At 34.2% G+C, this 15,065-nt stretch overlaps 1 protein-coding gene across 1 annotated transcript; it reads left to right on the forward strand.

Annotated features, from left to right (window-relative positions):
• Positions 1-10,296: 10,296 nt before the first annotated feature.
• Positions 10,297-14,197, forward strand: LOC111789901 (probable serine/threonine-protein kinase At4g35230). Its single transcript, XM_023670616.1, has 10 exons — positions 10,297-10,520; positions 10,622-10,842; positions 10,923-11,058; positions 12,209-12,342; positions 12,451-12,556; positions 12,660-12,745; positions 12,925-13,110; positions 13,196-13,354; positions 13,519-13,632; positions 13,740-14,197. Exons 1-10 carry the CDS (start codon positions 10,439-10,441, stop codon positions 13,989-13,991), a joined length of 1,476 nt encoding a protein of 491 aa, XP_023526384.1. The 5' UTR covers positions 10,297-10,438; the 3' UTR covers positions 13,992-14,197.
• Positions 14,198-15,065: the final 868 nt, after the last annotated feature.

The raw sequence follows: 15,065 nt of genomic DNA on the forward strand, positions 1-15,065 counted from the left end.
TGAAATTATTTGGAGATGATGGAATGGAATGGGGAGGTGGGATTTGGGGATATTTATAGACAGAGGAGAGAGAAAGACAAGGACTTGAACAGCTGTGAGAAAGTGGGAAGGGAGGAGGAAAGAAGGAGAAGGGGGGCATTTTTATTTATTTTATTTAAAATAATCTCTCAATAATTTATTTATTTAAATTAAAACAATTAATAAATTGTGGTATTAATAGTAATTAAACAGGAATGTAAGGCCATTAGTGTTTTAAAATAATTTTTTGCACCTAATATTAATTTTTAAACCCGACAAAAAAAAATTAAATATTGGGCTTTATATATATTGGCCCAAATTTACATTTACGCGATCCATTTTATTTTTCTTTTTTGAAAATCTCTCATATTAATTTATTATTCACTAAATTAATAAAATACCCAATTTACCCTTTCACTGTATATTTGATTTAAAAAATATTCATAAAATTTTAAATTTTAATAATATTCTTCTACTATAATATATATATATATCCTTAAATTTTAAATTTTTTTATTAATATCTTTCCTTCTTTTTTTTTTTATTAGTAACGTTAATATTATTAACCTTTATAAAGTAAAAAAAATTACTCTTAATACGTGGATGAAAATCTTGATCGACACCTAATAAATTATTTCTAAAATTTTTAATATTACTTTGAGAATTAATAAATATTTTTTAATTGTGGTACTAAAGATAAGAATATTTTCTAATTTCTTTTTTAAAAGTTTATGATATAAACCAAACTTTTAAAATTTAAATATATTTTTTAAATTAACCTTTAAAAGTTGACGAGCAACGTCATTATTATTTTTTAATAAATGTGTATAAAAAATATTATTCTAAATTTGATAAATATTACTCTTCGCATTTAATAAAGATATATACATAGATGGATTTTTATAAAAGAAAAAAAAAATTATTAATGGAGGAATGTAGGTTAAATTATCGAGATTTAAAATGATAATTGAGGTAAATAATTATTGTAATTTTTTTTCTATTTAAAAAAGTAAATAATTATTGTTATAGTGACTACTAAATACGTGGAGATTTTAGTTCTAAGGATGCAGACTAGCAGTGTGAGAATAAAAAATGATCACCTTTTGTAATTAATGCTCGATTATATTTTTATTATTCCAAAAATACCCCTTGATATAATCCAATATTACAACAAAACAATTAAAAAAAAAACAAAAACAAAAGTCTCACACGCCACGTAAGGGAAGTAGGAATATTCATTATAATCTCTATTTGGATCTAGAAGATTCCTTCAAAATTAAAATATCAAGCAACTAATCAATTAATATTTATTATTAATATTCATTTTTTAAGTAATTGGATGTATCTTATCATAACACCATCAAATATAAACAATTAATCCAAAAAAAAAAAAAAACATAGCACATTATCGCTGTACAAGAACCTCGTCCCGATGCAGCGTACAAAATAAACTTTTTTTACTCGGTGCGGTACAAACTCGACCCGCTATTACCTTTTCCATGCGATTCGGCTTATTATTTCTCAACCAGTCATATACGAGGAATTAGTTCGTTTAATATATGTGTGAGATCCCACATCGGTTGGAGAGAGAAACGAGTGTCAGCAATGACACTGGGGTCTCGAAGGTGTGACAGCGAGGACGTTGAGCCCTAAAGGGAGGTGGATTGTGAGATCGCACATTGATTGGAGAGAGAAACAAGTGTCAACGAGAACGTTGAACCCTGAAGGTAGGTGGATTATGGAGATCTCACATCGATTGGAGAGAGAAACGAGTGTCAACGAGAACGCTGGACCCTGAAGGTAGGTGGATTATGGAGATCCCACATCAATTTGAGAGAGAAACGAGTGTCAACGAGAATGCTGGACCCTGAAGGTAGGTGGATTATGGAGATCCCACATCGATTGAAGAGAGAAACGAGTGTCAACGAGAATGCTGGACCCTAAAGGTAGGTGGATTATGGAGATCCCACGTCAATTTGAGAGAGAAACGAGTGTCAACGAGAATGCTGGACCCTGAAGGTAGGTGGATTATGGAGATCCCACATCGATTGAAGAGAGAAACGAGTATCAACGAGAATGTTGAACCCTGAAGGTAGGTGGATTATGGAGATCTCACATCGATTGGAGAGAGAAACGAGTGTCAACGAGAACGCTGGACCCTGAAGGTAGGTGGATTATGGAGATCCCACATCAATTTGAGAGAGAAACGAGTGTCAACGAGAATGCTGGACCCTGAAGGTAGGTGGATTATGGAGATCCCACATCGATTGAAGAGAGAAACGAGTATCAACGAGAATGCTGGACCCTGAAGGTAGGTGGATTATGGAGATCTCACATCGATTGGAGAGAGAAACGAGTGTCAACAAGAACGCTGGATCCTAAAGGTAGGTGGATTATGGAGATCCCACATCAATTTGAGAGAGAAACGAGTGTCAACGATAATGCTGGACCCTGAAGGTAGGTGGATTATGGAGATCCCACATCGATTGAAGAGAGAAACGAGTTTCAAAAAAAAAAAAAAAACATAGCACATTATCGCTGTACAAGAACCTCGTCCCGATGCAGCGTACAAAATAAACTTTTTTTACTCGGTGCGGTACAAACTCGACCCGCTATTACCTTTTCCATGCGATTCGGCTTATTATTTCTCAACCAGTCATATACGAGGAATTAGTTCGTTTAATATATGTGTGAGATCCCACATCGGTTGGAGAGAGAAACGAGTGTCAGCAATGACACTGGGGTCTCGAAGGTGTGACAGCGAGGACGTTGAGCCCTAAAGGGAGGTGGATTGTGAGATCGCACATTGATTGGAGAGAGAAACAAGTGTCAACGAGAACGTTGAACCCTGAAGGTAGGTGGATTATGGAGATCTCACATCGATTGGAGAGAGAAACGAGTGTCAACGAGAACGCTGGACCCTGAAGGTAGGTGGATTATGGAGATCCCACATCAATTTGAGAGAGAAACGAGTGTCAACGAGAATGCTGGACCCTGAAGGTAGGTGGATTATGGAGATCCCACATCGATTGAAGAGAGAAACGAGTGTCAACGAGAATGCTGGACCCTAAAGGTAGGTGGATTATGGAGATCCCACGTCAATTTGAGAGAGAAACGAGTGTCAACGAGAATGCTGGACCCTGAAGGTAGGTGGATTATGGAGATCCCACATCGATTGAAGAGAGAAACGAGTATCAACGAGAATGCTGGACCCTGAAGGTAGGTGGATTATGGAGATCTCACATCGATTGGAGAGAGAAACGAGTGTCAACAAGAACGCTGGATCCTAAAGGTAGGTGGATTATGGAGATCCCACATCAATTTGAGAGAGAAACGAGTGTCAACGATAATGCTGGACCCTGAAGGTAGGTGGATTATGGAGATCCCACATCGATTGGAGAGAGAAACGAGTGTCAACGAGAACATTGGGCCCTGAACGTAGCTGGATTACGGAGATCCCACATCGGTTGAGGAGGAGAACGAATTATTCCTTATAAGAGTGAGGAAACCTCCCGACGCGTTTTAAAATTTTTAAAAGGAAGCCTGAAAGTAAAAACTAAAATAGAACAATATCAGCTAGAAGTGGACATATTATTTAATTAACAAAAATAAAATATAAATAAATATATTATTTAAAGACCCTTTACAACTTGGGTGGAGAATACAAAAAAATTATTTAAAAAATTAAGAAAAAAACAAATGCATAATTAAACCTAATCACAATAATTAAAACGAATTAAAGACCTCCAAGTCAATCTAATGTTACTTAAGATAATCCACAACCCAACAACATAATAAAATAATTAAATTTAATTACTCGAACTCAAATCAACTCAAACACGTTGATAATTAAATTAATTAAAAAATAAACAGATTAGGTAAACCAGATTTTCATTTTTATATTTATTTCAAAATTTCATCGGCTTAATTAAACATAATTATTCAACGTTAATAATAACTTTTAATGGAATTTCTAGCTAATTTATTTTGTATTTTAAAATATTTATTTTATTTAATTGACTTCTTGGAATTGATACCTAATTTCTTGGATCGATAATATTATATACACGTCACACATTGCGTTATACCATACTACGCAGCCACATTTCATTCTAAGGCTCTAAATAATAATTTCATATTATATCAATATTACATGTTTTTTTTATATATTTTTTTTATATTATATGATATGATATTTTTACGTGTATGGCTCTCATTCCATTGATTATCTCACCAAATCTCTTCAATTAATATATTAATTTATTTATAAAAATAACTTAATATTAGGTGTATAATAAAACAAATTTAATTTTTTTTCAAGAATATTGTTTGTTATATAATGATTAATACGACAATAAAATGGTTAAATATCACAATCGATAGCAAGCTTTCGAGTTTTTTTATCTTATATATATATATATATACATACAAAAAAAAAATGATATTATTATTAATAGCATGTTTAAAAAATACCTGCAAAATTTTAAAAATTAACATTAATATTTTTTATTTTTCTTAAAAAAATAATTTTTTTATCGTTAATATATGGACAAAGTTATCTATCAACACTTCATATATTATCTACAAATGTTTTAATATTTTAAATAAATTCAAAGGTATTTTTGAAAATTTTAAAATAAATTTTAAGATATTTTCAAAATTTCTTAAATTTAGTTTTAATACATTTATTAAAAACTTTTTATTAAATATTAAACATTTACCTTTAAGAATAACAGTAAGATATTATTTTTATTAATTTAGTCTAATTTTTTTTTTTAAATGCTTATTAAAAATAATTATGGTCAACGAGGGACAGCAAACAATTGCCGAAAATACCCTTCTCTCTATAAACTATAAAGGTTAGAGAGAGAGAAAGTAGCAGGGGTTTTGCATGGGTATTTATGGTATAAAGGAAAGAAATCGTGGAGGTCGGCTGTGAGGTTCGTATGGGACAAATAAATCTTTATATTCTTAATAGTCATCCCATCATTATACTTGGATCTTAATATAGGTGGCGGCTATGAATGTATTAAATTTAATAATATATAAAATATAAAATAAATATAACTCACGATAATTAATATATATTATTTATTTAGACGTCCATCGTTCAAATCTTCGTAGAGAATAGTCGTTAGTTCTAGAAGTAGTATCGCACCCGAGCAACAAAATCACGAGCTACCATATTCATGACTAGCACAAGGCGTGAACGCAAGGGCATGAATGAGTAATTTACGTTGTTTGTAAAGTCCTATGTCGGCAATCATTTATGTCTCGATTACATTTCGATGGAGTCACCAAAATTAGTTGAATTAATAAAATTACATATAAAACAACGAAATATAATTTTTTTTTTATAAAGTGACGTGTATATTATTTGTCTATTAAATTTTAAATACAAATTCAAATTTATGACCTCTGGATCACTAATATATATATCTCGATAAGTTGACGCTAAATTTTAATAGTCGAACTACATTATATAAAAAAAAAAATTTGAAAAATCGTCGTTTTGTTATTTGTTCAAGTTGATTTAGTTATTTCCAGTAGAGACAATTTTAATTTATTTTATTTTTTTATAACGTCTAAGGACAAAGACATTTATAAAAAAAATGTCATTTCATATATATATATATATATATATATATATATATATTTGTATGATGTGATATTTTTTGTGTTATATAAATTGACATGCCAACCATATGTCATGTAAGAAATCTTTGTAATGTGACATGTAAGATTAACATGAAATGATAACACAGTATTTGTAATGTGTATTCTTGCTTATCTATTTCGACTTTATTTATTTATTTATTTATTATTATTATTATTTTTAATTGAATCCCCATTCAATGACTTTAAAATACTTTGTTTTGGCAATTTTTATATTTTTTCCAAAAATATTTTAATTAATTAAATCCATTTTTATTAGTCAATTGTCAAAAAAAAAAAAAAATGTTTTGTTAAATAATGGATTACGTCCTATTGATGGATTCAGCGCGGGTTGAAACTATTTTTAAGATTATTATGAAGATCGATAATATTTGATGTTCATCAGAAATATTAACCATTCATTAATACTGAATATTTAAAATTTATGATATTTTAATTATTAATGTGTCACGTATTATAAATAAATATATATTTTAAATAATTAAAAAAACATAAATAACCCGAACATAACTTAATTCGATCCATTTAAATTACCAATTAAATACCCTGATTATTATAGATTTAATTTTTTATTGTATTTAATTTCTAAATATTTATTTTCACACCAACCAAGCAAAACATACGATCCAAGTGGGTCATTAATAATAATAATAATAATAATATTATTAATATTATTAATATTGTTAAAATAGTGCATAGGATTGATTGGATAGGTGTCGCGACTTTGGGTCGATGAATCTAACCTTTTTTCTTTCCTTTCTTAAAAAGAAAAAAAGAAAAAGAAAAAGAAAAAAAAAAGAAAAGAAAAGACAATGACAGAATAAAATAATATTATTTTAATCAAACTTTTCCACTTTCATTTAATTGCTTACTTAATCTGTTTCCACTTTCATTAAATTAACAATAATCATATTAATTAATAACACCCTTCCTTTTCATTTTCCGCATTTTTAATTAATATACTTTTTTTTTAATTAATTACCAAAAAAGTCCAAAATCCAAATTTTAAATTTAAATTTGGATAAAAATCTCACCTATTATTTATTGTAAAATTGCCAAATTGGCATATAAAATTTGGAGAATAATTATTTTTTAAAATTATAACAACTCTCGCGTATAAAATTATGCATTGTGATAAAACACCCGCTCTATCATAAAGAGTCGTAGTTATCAACATTCAATAAAATAAATAATATTTATTATTTCCAATATCGAGACCCAGATACATAGATCCAAAGAATATTCTTTATAAAATAAAATTTACGGGCGTAAGCTAACTCGAACATTAATGTTAATTAATTATAAATATATATAATTTAATAAACACTTGTTTTTTTTTTTGGAGTGAATTAAAAAATTAACACTAAGGTCGATCAATTAGCGCTCAAAACGTGGGTGCCACGTCTCTATTCGACAGTCCCAGTGGGCCATTACGTGGATTTCAACTAACGGTAATATTTTTTTAAAAAAATATTATTTTATTTTAGTTCAGGCATTTCATCGAACACATTGTAAGCACAGTTCTCAGAATAGTACAGAATCCAATTCCCTTTCTGCTCCTTCTCAACAATGGTGCGATCCACGTCAGCAAAGGTTGGCTTTAATGGCAGAGAGAGTGATGATGCTGTGGTCTGTGTCAGTGGGGTGTCGGCGTTCAACATCACCGGCTGAAAACGACGTCGTGCGGGAGGGCGGGCGAGCGGTGGCTGAAAAGGCATGCCTCGTATCGGTTGTATAGCAATTCAAGTCGGCTACGCCTTTGGGCGCCCACCAGGTGTTCGACGAAATGTCTCTTATAAGTAAACTAGGATATCTTTTGTTTGTTTTTGTGTGTACTTATCAGCTGAATTGCATCTTAAAATCGTGTGTTTTGATGGCTTGTTTTGTAGTGGAAGGGATATATTATTGTAGTAGTAGTTCATCATTTAACTTTTTGACCCCAAAATTGAGTCAACAAAAAGGATTTGAGCTACGTTTTTCAAGCTGTATTCATGTTGCTTTTTCGTAAAAGCAACCAATTTTGGCAATTTTGGCAACTTGTTGGTGTGTTATGATTAGGATATTACCATATCACCAATTAGATTAGATTACCAGCTGGCTTCGACACTATGTCGTTGTCTCTTGGTCAAAGATATTATATATATCTTCCCTTGACGTCTCTCGATCAAAAATTTAAACTCGTTTCTTGTACTTTAGCTATACTCGTGATTATCTAAAGTCGTTTGGATAGGTAATATACTGATGTGTGTTGGTCCAGATTTGTATAAATTTAAGCGTATGGTTACAACTTGATGTTTAGAAAGTTGTTTGCGTGCGATACTCGGCTTCTGATGTGGGTAAGAGAAGCTATGTTGTGGGCTCGTTACGATTGTCTTTATCTGTTTCAAATTGACTATTTTTAATTCCTTTTGTAAAGGGAATCTTCCGTTGTCTTCTTGTCTATTGATGAGTAGATTTGGTCACTTGTGGTGGCATGAATGTGTCTATCCTTTAAGGAGTCAACACGTAGGTTGGAATTTTCCAAGTAGGGAATGTGTCGAAAAAATGTATGCACTTTATGGTCTTTTTGTTTCGTCTTTTTTAAAATTGTAACATAGAATTCACTTTTGAATGTATACTGATATGGATGATATTATACGTCTTTCTACGTATTGAGTTGTAGCTGGTTGGCAAAGGAGACTTAAGTTTCGGTTGTTGATGCTCCAATCTCGAGAATACTTCAAATGACAGAAGATTTTGTTCGTTTCTTATGTTTGTAGTCCAAGTGGCCCGAATTTTGTTCGTTTCTTATGTTTGTAGCCTGATACTGTAAATAGAAGATTTTGTTCTATATATATAGAAAAATCACGAAAAAGTCGGCCACGGGGATAGTTTAGTCATAAGCTTTTAAATTTGTGTCTATCATTGAACTTTTAATTGTGTGTTTGATAAATTTTTAAAATTTAGCTAACCTCATCAAAGTCAGAGTATGGCATATCCAACGAGACGACAAGACGCTTGGACAAGTAACAAGATGAACCGTACCTGTATCTCTATGCGCTATTATGTCTTATTATAGCGCTTTACAGAGGTGGAATCTTCGAGTTCTTCCTATTTGACCCGAAACCGATCTATCTAGCCATGAGCAGGTTGAAGAGAACTCTAACAGACCTTGGAGGACCGAACCCACTTATGTGCCAAAATATGAGGATGACTTGTAACTAGGGGTGAAAGGCCAACCGTTTCGCAATACACACTTGGTAGTTGCCCGACCGTAGATCCAACTTCTCGAAGTATCTCGTGATTAATGGTTAGGTTACATTGTTGAACAATGTTTAACGGTTTATTGACATTCAAAATTTTAAATTATATGATCTATAACATAACGAAGCAGTGATAGAGAGTAAACATAGTCAAAAAGTCCCTACTCGAATTAGGTCAAAAGGTAACGTAGATGGGTCGAGGTTGATTAGGGGCTTGAGCCCAAGGTTAAGGTTGGCTCGTGGACGAGGTGGACCCTAACTTTACGCTTGCAATCAGCTTGGGGACGACTTTAAAGGTTCAGTCTCGTTCCTTTCAGTCTTAGATGAAGGAAAACGTCGGAACCCTAAGTCTAACGACATATAAAGTTAGGTATTTTGATATGTTGGATAATTAATGTGGCTTTATTAAAATATCAAAAGTTAGTCATGTGTAATTATTGATAAGATTAGGTGCATTTAAGCAAATAATTTTTTTTACGTTGAAATAATTAATTTTCCAAGAATATCTGAAATTAGAAGCAACAAGTTCATACGATTGGGCTACGGCCCATGATGTCCTTTTTACGTGGACTAGTATGAGCCCAAAAAAGCCGTTATTATTGGGCCTTCTGGCCCAAGTAAAACAAACGGTTAGTTGGCGCCTTGGAGGTTAGAACGTTATTTTCTAAAATATTTATAAGATTAAATTAATAAAAAATACTTATTGTTTTAATAATACCCTTAAAATAAAAAATTGAAATGTTTTATTGTTATTAAAAAATAAATAAATTATCCAATAATAGTTTTATTAATTTAACCTATTTATAACTGTAGTTTTATTAATTTAGTCTATTTGTAATTATTAGTTTTTATTAATTTGGCCTATTTATAATTATGACTCGTAATAGAATAGCCACAATATGCCAAACATGAATGACTTACATTGTTAGTGTCTTAAACAATGTTGATCTCATTCGAGTTTAGAAGTGACTTGATCGACTTGTCGGGACAATCCATTGCACACCAGGTACACACACATATAGGCACGGTCACAAAACCTGTGCGCCTTATCTCGTGCAAAAGGCAGACGTAACACCTTTGTCAAGGTACACAGCTTAACCTAAAGCTCTTCCTACACTCACTCGAACATTAATCTGAGCTCCCGAGCATACGTGGCCGAGCAAAGTTTTGAGCTCTCCAAACGTATTATTTGAAAAGTTGATGATTTTATAAAAAATTGGCTTCGTCCTCCCCCATTTCATTGTTTCTCTCTCTCTCTCATCACGTGACTTTCTCTCTCTCTCATCACGTGACTCTCTTACAAGTCACACTCCCCTAAGTCCACCCCTTTTAATGCTCTTTTGTTCCCTCTTCCCAAAACTTCCTCTTCTTTTTGACTTTGCCGCCCCCCATTTCCTCCCCTGGATCTCAATCTACTTTCTACTTCATTTTCACTGAATCTTCTTCACTAACTCATTCATTTTCTTTTTGCCATTTCTATTTCTCTATGTAAGCTTTCAATCATGGGCTGTTTTCAGTCCAAAACCATTCATCTTCCTTCCCCAGACGACGACCTTCCCCCACCACAGTCCAAACCAGATCCAGGTATGTTTCTTGTTCATAATACCTTTTAAAATCTCATGATTTCTGAGTTTTTTTTTGGTTTTTTGAGGTCTGGATTCTGAAATTTTTGTGGATTTTTGAAGCTAATGGTGAAGAACTGGAAGTAGGGGAAGTCCCTGCATTCAAGAATTTTGAGCTAGTGGAGCTTCGAGCTGCCACTAATGGCTTCAGCTCAGAGTTGATTGTTTCTGAAAGTGGAGAGAAAGCTCCCAATGTTGTTTATAGAGGGAAGCTTCGAAATAATCGTTTGGTTGCCATTAAACGCTTCTCCAAGCAGTCATGGCCTGATCCCCAACAATTTGTGGTAATCTCTGTGTTTAAGCTACATTCGTTCCATTTTGGATTGATGTTTTGTTTGTTAATTGCATGTGATTTTGATCATAGACTGAAGCTTCTGGTGTTGGTAAACTGAGGTTTAAGAGATTGGTTAATTTAATTGGATGCTGTGCTGAGGGGGATGAGAGGCTGTTGGTGGCAGAGTACATGCCTAATGACACTCTTTCAAAGCATCTGTTCCATTGTATGGTTTGGTCTTTACTTCATTAACTCTTTGTTTCTTGAGAATATGTTTACTTCATTTCAAGTGTTTTGTGTACTCAAAATGGAAGATTCTGATATCGTCGAGTAGTTTTGTTCGTTGTCTGCGTTTATTTACGATAGCTAAGGTGCCTGGATTGTACATTACGTGAACTCCATGAGCTGTTGAGTGTATAGTGAGCTGGTGAGATATGTCATATATCAGGTAGGATTGCAGAGCTTTGTGGGAAAGAATGTAGGTAAGAAGAAATGGGTCGGTTCTCTCTCTCTCTCTCGAGGATTGCTGCAATCTATCTATGAACATATGAATAAACCCGAATAAGATAGTTTGGACGGGCGTTTTATTTCTATTTCCATTGAGGTGACCAAGAGCATTGTTGATTGACATGACCCACCACTAGCAGATATTCTCCGTTTTGGACCGTTATGTATTTTTGTTAGCCTTATGGTTTTAAAACGCGTCTAGTAGGGAGAGGTTTTCACACCCTTGTAAGAATGCTTTATTCTCCTCTCCAATCGATGTGGGATCTCACAATCTACCTCCCTTGGGGGCCGGCGTCCTTGCTGGCACACTGTCCAGTGTCTGGCTCTGAAACCATTTGTAACAGACCAAACCCACCACTAGCAAATATTGTCTATTTTGGCCCGTTACATATCGCCGTCAGCCTCATGGTTTTAAAACGCGTCTACTAGAGAAAGGTTTCCACACCCTTATAAGAAATGCTTCGTTCCCCTCTCCAACCAATGTGGGATCTCACAATCCACCCCTGTTGGAGGCCCAACATCCTCAGGCATACTACTCCGTGTCTAGCTCTAATACCATTTGTAATAGCCCAAACCTACCACTAGCAGATATTGTCCGCTTTGGCCTGTTTCTTATAAGAAATGCTTCGTTCCCCTCTCCAACCAATTTGGGATCTCACAAAAAGCCTGCTACTGGTCTTAGATCAAAGTTCATACCCTAATGGTTTACCCCGCATCAGTGACAGTTGGAGGTTTGATTATAAACCCGCCCTGTCTTTACCTACCCACCGCCCTTGTCTTAACATTCCTGTTCAGTTGAACTTAAGGATTTTTCATTATCTCAGCATGAAGATGTTCCAGTTTTTGAATGATTTTCCATTACAATGCAGGGGAGAAACAACCATTTCCTTGGGAGATGCGTGTTAGAGTTGCATATTACATAGCACAAGCACTCGATCATTGTAGCACAGAAAACCGAAAAATATATCATGATCTAAACACGTACAGAGTTCTCTTCGATGAGGTAGACATTCAAAGGCGATCATTGTTCGTTTAGTTTTAGCTTTTTCAGATTACGAATGTCGGTCTGCCATGGATTATCATTCATCAACTATAACATTCTTTATTGCAGGATGGCAATCCTCGGCTATCCAGTTTTGGTCTGATGAAGAACAGTCGGGACGGAAAAAGCTACAGTACCAATTTAGCTTACACTCCACCGGAGTTTCTACGAACAGGTATATCACTAGAACATCTGAGCTTCTCACCGAGTTCTAAAACGCCCAGGAAAGGCGTGCAAAGCGGCTCTTTAGCTTAGATGCTCGATTTTGTTTCTTTCAGGCAGGGTCATACCAGAGAGTGTGATCTACAGCTATGGAACCATTTTGCTCGACCTTTTAAGCGGGAAGCACATTCCTCCGAGCCATGTACGATAACTTTTGCCTCCGAGCCATGTATATTGAGTGAAACCGTCACTACTTGCCCCTTCTAGTGAATGATAACCGATCCATTGCTTCTCGAGCATAAGAATCTCATTCGAAATATGTTTTATAGAGCGATTTTCGATCCCTTTTATATTGCTTGATCACCTTTGTTATAATCACAGGCATTAGATTTGCTAAGAGGGAAGAATTTGTTACTGTTAATGGATTCATCCTTGGAAGGACAATATGGGGATGATGATGCTACTCAGTTGATTGATCTTGCTTCCAAATGTCTACAATACGAGGCAAGAGACCGTCCCGATGTAAAGTTCGTTCTTTCAGCGGTGGCTCCTCTGCAAAAGCAGGAGGTAAACTTGTAAATGTCGTTATGTTATGTAACTCGAAAGTTCTTTTATTTGCGCTCACGGGTTTTTCTTAAAGTCGATATCATAGGTTGCATCGCTAGTACTAATGGGTTTGACAAAAGCACCCGTGGTGTTGCCAACTATGCTTTCGGTACTCGGAAAAGCTTGTGTACGGATGGATCTTACTGCTGTACACGATATATTACTTAAAGTCGGATACAAGGACGAGGAGGGCGCGGAGAATGAAGTACGTTATTACTACATTTATTATTACTTTTGCCTCTAATTTACGTTATGCTCGTTGTCCGCTTGCCCATCGTAAGGCTAATCCCGAGATGCTAAGAGACGACGGGTACTTCTAAACACCTCATGCCCTTATGTTAGTGAATGCTTGCTTTGTTCAATTTACAGCTTTCATTCCAAGAGTGGACTCAGCAAGTGCAAGACATGTTGAACACGAAAAAGTTTGGTGATATTGCATTTAGGGACAAGGATTATAAAAACGCCATAGAGAACTACTCGAAGGTTCGTTCTTCTCTCTCGACTTCATAGATTGTGTAGCACGGTTAGTTCTCGAAGCTGTCGCATTTCATTGTCTATAGTTAACATTATGATCATCTTTGAAACTGCAGCTAGTATCAATGATGTCGGTTCCTTCTGGTACCGTCTTTGTGAGACGAGCGCTCTCCTACTTGATGGTTGGTCAACCCGAGCTCGCATTGAGAGACGCCATGCAGGCTCAGGTATGCTTGCCTGAGTGGCCGACTGCGTTCTATATGCAGGCTCTTGCACTCTCGAAACTAGGAATGGAATCGGACGCACAGGACATGCTCAACGACGGAGCATCGTTCGAAACGAAGAAGCAGAACATATGGCGTAGTTAAACGGGAAAGATCCCGAGAAGCCGAGTTCGTGGTTAACTCCTGATGTTTTAGTTGGAGATTTGTATAAAAGCATCCATCATAGAGAGGAGCTTCTTGTGTTCTTGTGTTGTTTGGGGTTTGAACTTAAAATTTCTTATGCTTACCTGCAAATTGTTAATGTATGTATCTATTGGAAGATATAGTGAATGAAAATGAAGTTTTTGCAATTTTGCCCCTAAAAAGGTTAAAATATCATTTTGGTCCCTATATTTTGTGTTTTGTTTCATTTTAGCATCTATACTAATTTACATTTTTGTCCCTGCAGTTTTAATAAATTTTAGTTTAGTCTTTGAATTTTTTTTTTTTTTTGTTTAATAAATTCACAATTTTTTCCATTCCAGTTCAACGAGCCTAATTCTAATTGTTTTGTTCCGAAGCAAACCACGGGGCGGTTCGTCCTATTCAGATATTCACGACCAAGAAACACTGGATTCTCTTTCGGGTGGGCCCTGAAAGCAGGAAGGCTGGAATGTCAACAAACGTCTATTATTGAATTCACCCAACCCGATAGTACCCCATTTTTGGAACGTCTAGTGCCAAAGTCACTGAATGGGTAAGTCGCCAATTCCTAAAACGGACTATGTAATGTACTTTATCTGCTGGGTTATGGGTAAGTCGCCAATCCCTAAAATGGACTATGTAATGTACTTTATCTGCTGGGTTACCGGTGGCCATTTTACCAAACACAAAATTGAAAAGGTAATTTAGTCACAAAATTTAAATTTATACCTAATAAAGTAATTAATTTCTAAAAATTCTAGAGGGCGTGGACATAAAATTAAAATATCTTCAAAATTGATGAACGAGATTATATTAATTTTTATCATGAATTTTTAAATTTTCGTAATTTAAAATTATTTTAATTTTATCTATTTAATTTAAAATTTTAATAAATAAATGAATGAATTTATATTATTTTCTCGCTGAAATTGGAAATTTATGATTAAAGTTGATATAAAGGACTAAATTTTGGGTTAAAATACATAAAAAAAAGCCTGAAAAAAAAAAAAAAAAAAAAAAAAAAAAAAAAAAAAA

The sequence above is a fragment of the Cucurbita pepo genome, chromosome LG03, assembly GCF_002806865.2.
Source record: "Cucurbita pepo subsp. pepo cultivar mu-cu-16 chromosome LG03, ASM280686v2, whole genome shotgun sequence".
In the NCBI taxonomy this organism is placed as follows: Eukaryota; Viridiplantae; Streptophyta; class Magnoliopsida; order Cucurbitales; family Cucurbitaceae; genus Cucurbita; species Cucurbita pepo.

Bases quoted from the DNA above. Each gene is read 5' to 3' on its own strand.
- LOC111789901 (XM_023670616.1), top strand. From the start codon at position 10,439: ATGGGCTGTTTTCAGTCCAAAACCATTCATCTTCCTTCCCCAGACGAC. The intron at 12,557-12,659 runs GTATATCACTAG...TGTTTCTTTCAG, and splicing joins ACCGGAGTTTCTACGAACAG to GCAGGGTCATACCAGAGAGT. The intron at 12,746-12,924 runs GTACGATAACTT...TTATAATCACAG, and splicing joins AGCACATTCCTCCGAGCCAT to GCATTAGATTTGCTAAGAGG.